At 48.8% G+C, this 14,435-nt stretch overlaps 1 protein-coding gene across 4 annotated transcripts in view; it reads right to left on the minus strand.

The window, feature by feature from the left end:
* Window positions 1-435: 435 nt before the first annotated feature.
* Window positions 436-14,435, minus strand: part of LOC146073577 (uncharacterized) — a 114,860-nt gene continuing 100,860 nt past the window's right edge. For 3 of the 4 annotated variants that reach the window (XM_083180816.1, XM_083180813.1, XM_083180814.1), the window contains 7 exons: window positions 6,654-6,817; window positions 6,063-6,205; window positions 4,281-4,366; window positions 2,543-2,683; window positions 2,269-2,343; window positions 1,785-1,960; window positions 436-1,055 (listed from right to left, as the gene is read on the minus strand). In XM_083180816.1, coding sequence (XP_083036942.1) covers window positions 1,895-1,960; window positions 2,269-2,343; window positions 2,543-2,683; window positions 4,281-4,366; window positions 6,063-6,205; window positions 6,654-6,817 — 675 coding nt within the window. In that variant the 3' untranslated portion in view covers window positions 436-1,055; window positions 1,785-1,894. The remainder of the gene's footprint in view (window positions 1,056-1,784; window positions 1,961-2,268; window positions 2,344-2,542; window positions 2,684-4,280; window positions 4,367-6,062; window positions 6,206-6,653; window positions 6,818-14,435) is intronic. The other variant, XM_083180815.1, reaches the window with a different exon arrangement.

Raw genomic sequence — 14,435 nt, forward strand, 5'->3', positions numbered from 1 at the left:
AGCTCACGAGCCAATCAGAGCTCGCGGTCTAGCAGCCACCACTGCCGCTCCTGATTGGCTGTCGGACCGCAATCTCCGATTGACTCGCAACCTGGCGCGAGTCTCCAAAGCACTGCCATCTGCTGACAGAGAGGGGAACTACATCTCTTTCTCACACAAACACAGAAAGTAGCAGACTAGCTTTCGAAGCTTTTGCTTTGAGCGGGCTGACTACTGATGCATTATATATCCAATACTGAGTAGGCGGAAAAGGGAATTATGTAACAAATAGAAGTGACACACAGCGAACATCTCACTAGTGCTATCTATAACACTTAACTCTTACTTTCCTTGAGCATATATATGTTCTGTCCAATTTTAACCTCTATCTTTAACCACCACCAATTTATTTTCTTTCTTTTCTCCCCCCTTTTATCATTTAACAAAAAAACGATACAAAGGGTGTTTTAATTTATTGAAAGTTAACTTTTAATAACTGTCCGTGTGCGACCAACCTACGCAACCTCTTCATATTTCTGCTGTACACGTTGGTTGGGGAAGGGCTGCTTCCCCGCAGCCGTGATTCAAAATGAGTGCAATCTACAGGTAAACCAGCATAATAAACAATGGTAAAAGAAAAACTAGAAGCTGCGTCGCTTCCTACTTAAACAAAATATTTGTGGCCGAGTTTTGTTGCAAAACTGCAGAATCCACTTCCCGGCTCCTTCTCCTGTACAGAATAACCCCCCCCCCCCCAAAAGTTCTCCAACACAAAGTCCTGAATAACCAGTTCCAAAGCAAACTTGCAGTCCCAGCCTTGTGCTACAAGACCTGAGTATACGATAGTGGAACAATTGCAGATAGAGATATTGAGCATTTACAATAACACAACACACAAGGACGTCACGGGATCATATCACGAGAAAAGTAGTAATCACGTCACAGCAGTGATTCTAGATTCCGGAGCCTACAGCTAATGCTATATTGGTTACGTTCCGTCGTCCCGCTGGTGACTTGGCGTCGGGTCGTTAGGAGCTGCCTACGAGCACCGTCCACTTACTCTCCCTTCTCCCGTACTGAAAGACAAACAAACAAGGCAGATAATTAAAATAGAAATCAATAAATAAATCTGTGATTAAACAGAAGTCGCTCTTATCAGCGCCCCCTGGATAAAATAGGAGAAATGTGCGAAGCACCGCGTTATTATTTACACAGTGTCGGCCATGATGGCTGCAGCCATAGGGAAGGGACCGTGGACCTCTAGTGCACGAATGCCCGCCTTTTCCTGATCATGTGGCCACAGAAGTCATGAAGCAGCAGTTGCCACCTGTGATGTCAGTCCCACCTCCTGCGGCCCACGTGTCATTACAGCAACTGCCCAACAGAGGTCGCCATAAACCTTCCATCGCATAAGGCGGTACCCGCACTGGTGATCTGTCCCGGAGCAACAAAGCCAACACAAATACCCCAACAAGACTGAAAGGGAAGGGAGGGCGGGAAGCCTGGAGACACCAGCTCCTTAAATAAGCAACCACTAATACCCCATCCCTGCAGTGCTATAGGCTACTACACCAGTGACCAGCCCCCGTCCTAGAGATTTAAACCAAAATTTTTCTTATGGGGTACTTATATATTATGTGGGCTCCCATGTTAAATGCACCCCATTTTTTCATACCCCTACTATCCAACTACGCACGGAGTTGATTTCATATAGTGTGGCGAGCGCAGCGAGCCACCGTGCCCGAAGCGTGGCGAGGGGACGCGGTCTCATAAGAAAAACGGGAGCCCAGATATTACATAAGTACCTCTTATGGCAATAATTCGGTTGGCATAAGACCGAAGCACAAGCAGCTTCTGCTGAGTAAAGTGATGTTTAGTGTGTGACTGACACTGTATCTGCATAAGAAACGGAACATTACAGTGTTGATCCGGGGCACCGCCAGTCACACATCTGGGTTGTTCCCACCTTCATCCGGTTTTCCTATGTTAAAAAACATCTTGAAGTCAGGATGGAATAAGAAACCGCGACCTCCATGTGCCCACATTCCGGCTGATGTGCCCATCTCGCCTTACGTGGCTACAGTAATCTCTACTCTGTCCTGAATAGGACTGAGGCCTGATCAGACTGTGGATCTCCAGCTGGAACTACAAGTCCCAGGATACCTTGCCACATCTTTCCTAATAGGAAATGGGAAACCTGTGCCAGGGCATGCTGGGATGTGTAGTTCTGTTGTACATGATGGCGGGGCCTGGACTGAGGTAACAGCACAGTGATACCAGACTCCTCACCTGGATGTCAGTCAGCTCCTTCAGGAAGCGAGCGGCCATCTTGGGTTCATTCTCCATAGTTGGGATGTGTAAGTTCTAGTGAGACACAGGACAGACAGTTTATATTGATGAAGGAACCAATAATCCCTAAAACTGACATTTACCAACATGAAGCGTGGAGATAAAACACCCTGTATCGTCACTGCTGACTATGGGCCTGATTCAGCACTGATTGGTTCCCAGCGTATTCGTGCTGGGGCCCGATGGTGTGGCTCTGTGAATGCTCATTGCTCACCTTTTTCTTGTACAGGACTTTGCCGACAGGACAGACCACGCACGCGGTGCCCGCACCGAACATCTCCTTCAACCGGTTCTCCTTCAGTGCCGACAACAGATCCTGCATGGTGAGGCAACGCTCAGACACTTTAAACTCCCCCTGGAGAGAGGTGGATGGGAGGACATGGTGAGGGTGGAGTCTCGTCTCATGGGGTGGGGGGGGGGACATGGTAAAGGGTGGAGATTAGTCTCATGGGGTGGGGAGGACATGGTAAGGGGTGGAGTCTCATCTCATGGGATGGGGGACATGGTGAGGGGTGGAGTCTCGACTCGGGTGGGGGGGACATGGTGAGGGGTGGAGTCTCGTCTCATGGGATGGGGGGACATGGTGAGGGGTGGAGTCTCATCTCATGGGGTGAGGAGTAATGTAAATACTGAACGTGACTCCCCCCCCCCCCCCCCCCGGAGTATAAATATTGGCACCACCCATTTACATGTGTATTACATCAGAGTGACGGGTGATGGAGGCAGCCCTTATATCGCTGGGACACCACCATGGGCATTTCCTTTCCAATCATATCCCCACTGTACAGGCCACACATACAGGCCTCTCTTTCTTTTTCAGATTTTCCATCCTCCTGACCTCGGGCCAAACTGCTGGGTCACCGTATCATACAGCACACCAGGAACCTTACATTCTGGTGGAATTAATGCAATAAAGAATATCCTTGTGTATCAATGCCTGTTTCCCTCTGGGGGTCAGTGAATTGCGGGAGGGGGGTTGTGGGGGTCTGTGAATCGCGGGAGGGGTGCCGTGAATGAAGGGAGGGGGGCCGTGGGGGTCCGCGAATCGCGGGAGGGGGTCATGAATCGTGGGAGGTGGGGGGCCGCGAATCACGGGAGGGGGGGCGGGGGGGTGACGTGAATCGAGGGAAGTCATGAATCGTGGGAGGGGGTCCGCAAATCGCAGCAGGGGGGGGCGCGGGGGTGCCGTGAATCGCAGGGGGGGTGGGGGGCAAAACGCAGGAGGGGGGTGCCGTGAATCGCGGGAGGGGGTTTGCAAATAGCGGGCGGGGGGCGCGGCGAATCGGTGGAGGGGCCGCGGTGGTCCCGTGAATCGCGCGGGGGGGGGGGGGGGGGTTTGCCGTGAATCGCAGGAGGGGGGGGGGGGGGTCGCAGTGGTCTCGCGAATCGTGGGAGGGAGGGTCGCGGGTGTCCGGGCAGGGGTGTGTTTGCTGGCAGAGGGGGGAGTAATGGTGGATGGTGGCTGTGGAGTAATGGTGGATGGTGGGTGTGTACTGTAGCCCTGGCTGGGCGGGGGAGGTGATGTCAAGGGGGTGGGGTGTGTACAACGTTATACACATAGAACACTTTTCCCTAGGGGGGCTGGTTTGTGTATCCTACTGGGTGGGAGCGTTATATACACAGGGGATGAGTGACAGATCTGGCTAAATATATAACAGATATGGAGAAGGATTCGGCTAGCGTGATCTTATCCTTATTCTGCCGCAGAATATGCCAACATGCCGGATTATGGTCACATTAATATTGATCTATTATTGGTATTTCTGACATCCCCATAAGGACGATAGTAGTAGTAGAAAAAGTAACTGACGTGTATAGAAAAAGCCATCACAGAGCAGGAATACCCGCGCGTTACTACCAGTCTGAGTGCCCTGTAGGGATTGTTGTATTAATGGGATAAAACAGGAGATGACATAAGGATCTGTGTAACATGGTATATTCCGTGTACTCACCCACTCCCGGGCCAGATCTAGAATGCTTTGCCTTGTAACCCCAGGGAAAATGGTGCCATCTAGTGGTGGGGTGGCCAACTCCAGTTCTGAAACATAACAGTAATATTATCTGAGTTACTCTGTAATAATCTATAAATCTCCTAATACTGGGTCACAGTCAGATGGTTCCTCATGTAGTACAGCAGCTGACAGCGGGACTAGTTTTACCCCCCCAATTATTTAATCTTTGAGAGCACATGCGGTAACGTGCAACATCCCCGGTACCGCAGGTTTATTACTGTCCGCCATCTGCTGTAGGGCTTATTGTATGTTAGGGGACTGGGTGCATGAAACAGGTTTTTGGTACTTACCGATAAAGGTCTTTCTCGGATTCCATAGGGGACTCTGGGAGTCATTTCGATGGGGTATAGATAGGTGATTAGTGGAGTGGCTCCTTTCCCCCTAAAAATGCCTCAACTGCACTAGCTGTGCGCTGCAGAAATCTGGAAACCGCAGGCTGCCGGCCGCTCCTCGTCAGCTGATGCAAGAGGCGGAACTCAGGCTGCATATGCCAGGGGTAGCCAGCAGGGGGAGTGCCCATGAGAACTCCATTTCAGCACAACGCTGCAGGATGTGAGGTCCCCAGGACCGGATGTCCCTGCTGCTGGGGACCCAGGCTCTGACCCCACAGTGGGACCAGCTCCCCCATAGGAAACTGGCAGCGGCTAACCAGTCAGCCTGTTGAAGAAGCTTTTAAGTTCTTTTAGATTTTAATTTAGAATTTAAAAAAAAGGCCCTGTCCCCCGGGCATGTTACTAACACTGTTCTGTGCTTGAGATAACTCTCCGCTTTATCAATTTTGAAGCTTGATACATATGGCCTTTTAAGTGTCTGGCTCCACTTATCACCCATCTATACCCCATCGTAATGACTCCCAGTGTCCCCTATAGATGAAAGAGAAATCTAGCCACGGTCCGGCAGTGACACCATCTTTCTGCTGGGACGCAGTGACCGAACATCAGTGGTGTAGCAGCAAGCCCTGCCGGTACCACAGACCCACTGCCGCAGCCGGGAGATCCCATGACAATAATGTGGTATGGAGGAGGAGGGTGTCAAAGTCTTTGTGGCACAGTATTCGTAGTTCCGCCACTGGCACAGGCAGGGTATCGCAGGGAACCAGTGACTGGCGGCATCATTCTGTAGGTTCATTAGGAATTCTCTTTATTATGGGTAGTAACTCAGCACTCAGGGAGAGGGAAAACAAGCTTCCACTGCCGCTGCCTCTCACCCCCCCCCCTCCCCCGCTCAGCCAACGGAACCGAGCAGCGTGTACTGGGATGGGAAGAGAGGGTGTGCTGCAGTGGGGGAGCGGGACCTGGGAACAGGTACAAAGTACCCGACCTCCTCTCAGCACCACTGCTCAGAGATTACATCACAATTAATAAAGGGGAACTCTCACCTCCCCGCTTTCCTCCCAGACTGAATTCTCCTGTCCACTAGATACATATGTAACACTAGTCATAACAGAGTGATCCTGGACCACCTATGGGATGGGGAGGCCGTACCCTGGGAAAGTGACCACATGTCACAGCGTCTGGAAAAGGAGCTTCCTCTGCCGGACAATGGAATCTTATCCACAAATTGGATTCGAAAATTACAAGAGATCTAAAAGCGTCTTATGTATATAAACCAACTACATGGGGTACAGGAATACGTATCCAAATGTGTCTGTAACCCCGTATTTTGTACAGTGGGGGATTCTATCACCGTGGCGGGTTACACTGTATATGAGCATCGTCCTACCGCCATTTTCATTCGTCCAGAAGAGGAAGAGATTCATGGTCCCCACTTCTTTGATCTGTTCGTCCTCTCCGTATAAACAGAGCACCTGCCGACACCCGGCATCAACAGCCTCGTACTTCGCGCACAGCGCATTTCCGTAGTTCCTGAAGAACAAGACGCCAAACGTACGTGACAAGCCTGAACCTCTCATTGTATAGCGCTGAGATCCGATCCCTGAGGAATCTACATGAACACTTAATGTAAAGCAGAATGTTCCCGCGTGATAATGAGAAGGTGCAAACCCAGAGCACAAAATACCAGGGGGCTGCGTTACATAATTACACCCGGCTATAACAGAAAGTGCGTGGGAGCAAGATTGCGGAAACGCTGGGGGGGGAAGGGGGGGGGGGGGTACAAATACACCCTGATTGGGGGGGCTACGATTCAACTGCTGTGATTGGCGGTGGCTATGATGGGGGGGGGGGGGGGGGGCATATATTGTGCCTTAAGTGTTTATGTGGCCCACTCTTACCTGTACCACTGCTGTATGTCATAGCTGGCCTGGCTACATATAGACATTACTATATTAGTCATAACATGAAATAAACTCACCCTCCCACTTTGCTGTCTCCGGTTCCGCCCTTCCAGGCCCGGACGTATTTGGAGTTGGCCCACAATGAAACTGGATTAAAACCTCCGCCTGAGAAATAGGGCCCGACTGGGCTCAGAATGACGTACAGTAAGGCCTTGGACGGTCTTTTCACTCCTAGAGAGGGCTGAACGGGATGGGACAGATACATGGTAACCTGGACTGATTAATAACCCCCCCCCCCCCCCCCCCCATAGCCCCATAATAGTAACCTGGACTGATTAATAACCCCCTGAGCACCTAGTGTGGAAAATAGTTTCCAGGACTGAATAATAACCCCCTGAGCCCCTAGTGTGTATAATAGTCACCAATACTGATTAATAACCCCCTGAGCCCCTAGTGTGGGTAACAGTTACCAGGACTGATTAATAACCCCCTGAGCCCCTAGTGTGGGTAACAGTTACCAGGACTGATTAATAACCCCCTGAGCCCCTAGTGTGGGTAACAGTTACCAGGACTGATTACTAACCCCCTGAGCCTCTAGTGTGGGTAATAGTTACCAGGACTGATTAATAACCCCCTGAGCACCTAGTGTGGAAAATAGTTTCCAGGACTGAATAATAACCCCCTGAGCCCCTAGTGTGTATAATAGTCACCAGGACTGATTAATAACCCCCTGAGCCCCTAGTGTGGGTAACAGTTACCAGGACTGATTAATAACCCCCTGAGCCTCTAGTGTGGGTAATAGTTACCATGACTGATTAATAACCCCCTGAGCCCCTAGTGTGGGTAATAGTTACCAGGACTGATTAATAACCCCCTGAGCCCCATGTGTGGGTAATAGTCACCAGGACTGATTAATAACCCCCTGAGCCCCTAATGTGGGTAATAGTTACCAGGACTGATTAATAACCCCCTGACTCCTTAGTGTGTATAATAGTTACCAGGACTGATTAATAACCCCCTGAGCCCCTAGTGTGGGTAATAGTTACCAGGACTGATTATTAACCCCCCTGAGCCCCTAGTGTGTATAATAGTTACCAAGACTGATTAATAACCCCCTAAACCCCTAGTGTGGGTAATAGTTACCAGGAATGATTAATAACCCCCTGAGCCCCTAGTGTGGGTAATAGTTACCAGGACTGATTAATAACCCCCTGAGCCCCTAGTGTGGGAATTAGTTACCAGGACTGATTAATAACCCCCTGAGCCCCTAGTGTGGGTACTAGTCACCAGGACTGATTAATAACCCCCTGAGCCCCTAGTGTGGGTACTAGTCACCAGGACTGATTAATAACCCCCTGGGCCCCTAGTGTGGATACTAGATACCGGGACTGATTAATAACCCCTTGAGCACCTAGTGTGGGTAATAGTCACCAGGACTGATTAATAACCCCCTGAGCCCCTAGTGTGGGTAATAGTAAACAGGACTGATTAATAACCCTCTGAGCCCCTAGTGTGGATAATAGTTACCAGGACTGATTAATAACCCCCCTGAGCCCCTAGTGTGTATAATAGTTACCAGGACTGACTACTAACCCCCTGAGCCCCTAGTGTGGGTAATAGTTACCAGGACTGATTAATAACCCCCTGAGCCCCTAGTGTGGGTAATAGTCACCATGACTGTTTAATAACCCCCTGAGCCCCTAGTGTGGATAATAGTTACCAGGACTGAATAATATCCCCCTGAGCCGCTAGTGTGGATAATAGTTACCAGGACTGATTAATAACCCCCTGAGCCCCTAGTGTGGGTAAAAGTTACCAGGACTGATTAATAACCCCCTGAGCCCCTGGTGTGGGTAATAGTTATCAGGACTGATTGATTAATAACCCCCTGTGCCCCTAGTGTGTATAATAGTTACCAGGACTGATTAATAACCCCCTGAGCCCCTAGTGTGGGTAATAGTTACCAGGACTGATTAATAACCCCCTGAGCCCCTAGTGTGGGTAATAGTTACCAGGACTGATTAATAATCCCCTGAGCCCCTAGTGTGGATAATAGTTACCAGGACTGATTAATAATCCCCTGAGCCCCTAGTGTGGATAATAGTTACCATGACTGATTAATAACCCCCTGAGCCCCTGGTGTGGATAATAGTTACCAGGACTCATTAATAACCCCCTGAGCCCCTAGTGTGGGTAATAATTACCAGGACTGATTAATAACCCCCTGAGCCCCTATTGTGGATAATACTTACCAGGGCTGATTAATAACCCCCTGAGCTCCTAGTGTGGATAATAGGTACCAGGACTGATTAATAACCCCCTGAGCCCCTAGTGTGCATAATAGTTACCAGGACTGATTAATAACCCCCTGAGCCCCTAGTGTGGATAATAGTTACCAGGACTGATTAATAACCCCCCTGAGCCCCTAGAGTGGGTAATAGTTACCAGGACTGATTAATAACCCCCCTGAGCCCCTAGAGTGGGTAATAGTTACCAGGACTGATTAATAACCCCCTGAGCCCCTAGTGTGGATAATAGTTACAGGACTGAATAATATCCCCCCTGAGCCCCTAGTGTGGATAATCGTTACCAGGACTGATTAATAACCCACTGAGCCCCTAGTGTGGGTAATAGTTACCGGGACTGATTTATAACCCCCCTGAGCCCCTAGTGTGTGTAATAGTTACCAGGACTGATTAATAACCCCCTGAGCCCCTAGTGTGGGTAATAGTTACCAGGACTGATTAATAACCCCCTGAGCCCCTAGTGTGGAAAATAGTTACCAGGACTGATTAAGAACCCCCTAAGCCCCTAGTGTGGGTAATAGTAACCAGGACTGATTAATAATCCCCTGAGCCCCTAGTTAACAGGAATCATTAATAACCCCCTGAGCCCCTAGTGTGGGTAATTGTTACCAGGACTCATTAATAACCCCCTGAGCACCTAGTGAGGGTAATAGTTACCAGGACTGATTAATAAAGCCCTGAGCCCCTAATGTGGGTAATAGTTACCAGGACTGATTAATAACCCCCCTGAGCCCCTAGTGTGTATAATAGTTACCAGGACTGATTACTAACCCCCTGAGCCCCTAGTGTGGGTAATAGTTACCAGGACTGATTAATAACCCCCTGAGCCCCTAGTGTGGGTAATAGTTACCGTGACTGTTTAATAACCCCCTGAGCCCCTAGTGTGGATAATAGTTACCAGGACTGAATAATATCCCCCTGAGCCCCTAGTGTGGATAATAGTTACCAGGACTGATTAATAACCCCCTGAGCCCCTAGTGTGGGTAATAGTTACCAGGACTGATTAATAACCCCCTGAGCCCCTGGTGTGGGTAATAGTTATCAGGACTGATTGATTAATAACCCCCTGAGCCCCTAGTGTGTATAATAGTTACCAGGACTGATTAATAACCCCCTGAGCCCCTAGTGTGGGTAACAGTTACCAGGACTGATTAATAACCCTCTGAGCCCCTAGTGTGGGTACTAGTTACCAGGACTGATTAATAACCCCCTGAGCCCCTAGTGTGGGTAACAGTTACCAGGACTGATTAATAACCCCCTGAGCCGCTAGTGTGGGTACTAGTTACCAGGACTGATTAATAACCCCCCTGAGCCCCTAGTGTGGATAATAGTTACCAGGACTGATTAATAATCCCCTGAGCCCCTAGTGTGGATAATAGTTACCAGGACTGATTAATAACCCCCTGAGCCCCTAGTGTGGGTAATAATTACCAGGACTGATTAATAACCCCCTGAGCCCCTATTGTGGATAATACTTACCAGGGCTGATTAATAACCCCCTGAGCCCCTAGTGTGGATAATAGTTACCAGGACTGATTAATAACCCCCTGAGCCCCTAGTGTGGATAATAGTTACAGGACTGAATAATATCCCCCCTGAGCCCCTAGTGTGGATAATAGTTACCAGGACTGATTAATAACCCCCTGAGCCCCTAGTGTGGGAAATAGTTACCAGGACTGATTAATAACCCCCCTGACCCCTTAGTGTGTATAATAGTTACCAGGACTGATTAATAACCCCCTGAGCCCCTAGTGTGGGTAATAGTTACCTGGACTGATTAATAACCCCCTGAGCCTCTAGTGTGGGTAATAGTTACCAGGACGGATTAATAACCCCCTGAGCCCCTAGTGTGGATAATAGTTACCGTTACTGATTAATAACCCTCTGAGCCCCTAGTGTGGGTACTAGTCACCAGGACTGATTAATAACCCCCTGGGCCCCTAGCGTGGATAATAAATACCGGGACTGATTATTAACCCCCTGAGCACCTAGTGTGGGTAATAGTCACCAGGACTGATTAATAACCCCCTGAGCTTCTAGTGTGGGTAATAGTTACCAAGACTGATTAATAACCCCCTGAGCCCCTAGTGTGGATAATAGTTACCAGGACTGATTAATAACCCCCTGAGCCCCTAGTGTGGATAATAGTTACCAGGACTGATTAATAACCCCTGAGCCCCTAGTGTGGGTAATAGTTACCAGGACTGATTAATAACCTCCTGAGCCTCTAGTGTGGGTAATAGTTACCAGGACTGATTAATAACCCCCTGAGCCCCTAGTGTGGGTAATAGTTACCAGGACTGATTAATAACCCCCTGAGCCCCTAGTGTGGGTAATAGTTACCAGGACTGATTAATAACCCCCCTGAGCCCCTAGTGTGTATAATAGTTACCAGGACTGATTAATAACCCCCTGAGTGCCTAGTGTGGGTAATATTTACCAGGACTGATTAAGAACCCACTGAGCCCCTAGTGTGGGTAATAGTTACCAGGACTGATTAATAACCCTCTGAGCCCCTAGTGTGGGTACTAGTCACCAGGACTGATTAATAACCCCCTGGGCCCCTACGTGGATAATAAAAACCGGGACTGATTAATAACCCTCTGATTCCCTAGTGTGGGTACTAGTCACCAGGACTGATTAATAACCCCCTGGGCCCCTAGCGTGGATAATAAATACCGGGACTAATTAATAACCCCCTGAGCCCCTAGTGTGGGTAATAGTTACCAGGACTGATTAATAACCCCCTGAGCCCCTAGTGTGGGTAATAGTCACCGTGACTGTTTAATAACCACCTGAGCCCCTAGTGTGGATAATAGTTACCAGGACTGAATAATATCCCCCTGAGCCGCTAGTGTGGATAATAGTTACCAGGACTGATTAATAACCCCCTGAGCCCCTAGTGTGGGTAAAAGTTACCAGGACTGATTAATAACCCCCTGAGCCCCTGGTGTGGGTAATAGTTATCAGGACTGATTGATTAATAACCCCCTGTGCCCCTAGTGTGTATAATAGTTACCAGGACTGATTAATAACCCCCTGAGTGCCTAGTGTGGGTAATATTTACCAGGACTGATTAAGAACCCACTGAGCCCCTAGTGTGGGTAATAGTTACCAGGACTGATTAATAACCCTCTGAGCCCCTAGTGTGGGTACTAGTCACCAGGACTGATTAATAACCCCCTGGGCCCCTACGTGGATAATAAAAACCGGGACTGATTAATAACCCTCTGATTCCCTAGTGTGGGTACTAGTCACCAGGACTGATTAATAACCCCCTGGGCCCCTAGCGTGGATAATAAATACCGGGACTAATTAATAACCCCCTGAGCCCCTAGTGTGGGTAATAGTTACCAGGACTGATTAATAACCCCCTGAGCCCCTAGTGTGGGTAATAGTCACCGTGACTGTTTAATAACCACCTGAGCCCCTAGTGTGGATAATAGTTACCAGGACTGAATAATATCCCCCTGAGCCGCTAGTGTGGATAATAGTTACCAGGACTGATTAATAACCCCCTGAGCCCCTAGTGTGGGTAAAAGTTACCAGGACTGATTAATAACCCCCTGAGCCCCTGGTGTGGGTAATAGTTATCAGGACTGATTGATTAATAACCCCCTGTGCCCCTAGTGTGTATAATAGTTACCAGGACTGATTAATAACCCCCTGAGCTCCTAGTGTGGATAATAGGTACCAGGACTGATTAATAACCCCCTGAGCCCCTAGTGTGCATAATAGTTACCAGGACTGATTAATAACCCCCTGAGCCCCTAGTGTGGGTAATAGTTACCAGGACTGATTAATAACCCCCTGAGCCCCTGGTGTGGGTAATAGTTATCAGGACTGATTGATTAATAACCCCCTGAGCCCCTAGTGTGTATAATAGTTACCAGGACTGATTAATAACCCCCTGAGCCCCTAGTGTGGGTAACAGTTACCAGGACTGATTAATAACCCTCTGAGCCCCTAGTGTGGGTACTAGTTACCAGGACTGATTAATAACCCCCTGAGCCCCTAGTGTGGGTAACAGTTACCAGGACTGATTAATAACCCCCTGAGCCGCTAGTGTGGGTACTAGTTACCAGGACTGATTAATAACCCCCCTGAGCCCCTAGTGTGGATAATAGTTACCAGGACTGATTAATAATCCCCTGAGCCCCTAGTGTGGATAATAGTTACCAGGACTGATTAATAACCCCCTGAGCCCCTAGTGTGGGTAATAATTACCAGGACTGATTAATAACCCCCTGAGCCCCTATTGTGGATAATACTTACCAGGGCTGATTAATAACCCCCTGAGCCCCTAGTGTGGATAATAGTTACCAGGACTGATTAATAACCCCCTGAGCCCCTAGTGTGGATAATAGTTACCAGGACTGATTAATAACCCCCCTGAGCCCCTAGAGTGGGTAATAGTTACCAGGACTGATTAATAACCCCCTGAGCCCCTAGTGTGGATAATAGTTACAGGACTGAATAATATCCCCCCTGAGCCCCTAGTGTGGATAATAGTTACCAGGACTGATTAATAACCCCCTGAGCCCCTAGTGTGGGAAATAGTTACCAGGACTGATTAATAACCCCCCTGACCCCTTAGTGTGTATAATAGTTACCAGGACTGATTAATAACCCCCTGAGCCCCTAGTGTGGGTAATAGTTACCTGGACTGATTAATAACCCCCTGAGCCTCTAGTGTGGGTAATAGTTACCAGGACGGATTAATAACCCCCTGAGCCCCTAGTGTGGATAATAGTTACCGTTACTGATTAATAACCCTCTGAGCCCCTAGTGTGGGTACTAGTCACCAGGACTGATTAATAACCCCCTGGGCCCCTAGCGTGGATAATAAATACCGGGACTGATTATTAACCCCCTGAGCACCTAGTGTGGGTAATAGTCACCAGGACTGATTAATAACCCCCTGAGCTTCTAGTGTGGGTAATAGTTACCAAGACTGATTAATAACCCCCTGAGCCCCTAGTGTGGATAATAGTTACCAGGACTGATTAATAACCCCCTGAGCCCCTAGTGTGGATAATAGTTACCAGGACTGATTAATAACCCCTGAGCCCCTAGTGTGGGTAATAGTTACCAGGACTGATTAATAACCTCCTGAGCCTCTAGTGTGGGTAATAGTTACCAGGACTGATTAATAACCCCCCTGAGCCCCTAGTGTGGGTAATAGTTACCAGGACTGATTAATAACCCCCTGAGCCCCTAGTGTGGGTAATAGTTACCAGGACTGATTAATAACCCCCCTGAGCCCCTAGTGTGTATAATAGTTACCAGGACTGATTAATAACCCCCTGAGTGCCTAGTGTGGGTAATATTTACCAGGACTGATTAAGAACCCACTGAGCCCCTAGTGTGGGTAATAGTTACCAGGACTGATTAATAACCCTCTGAGCCCCTAGTGTGGGTACTAGTCACCAGGACTGATTAATAACCCCCTGGGCCCCTAGCGTGGATAATAAAAACCGGGACTGATTAATAACCCTCTGATCCCCTAGTGTGGGTACTAGTCACCAGGACTGATTAATAACCCCCTGGGCC

Source organism: Crinia signifera, chromosome 4 (assembly GCF_055691185.1).
Source record: "Crinia signifera chromosome 4, ASM5569118v1, whole genome shotgun sequence".
In the NCBI taxonomy this organism is placed as follows: domain Eukaryota; kingdom Metazoa; phylum Chordata; class Amphibia; order Anura; family Myobatrachidae; genus Crinia; species Crinia signifera.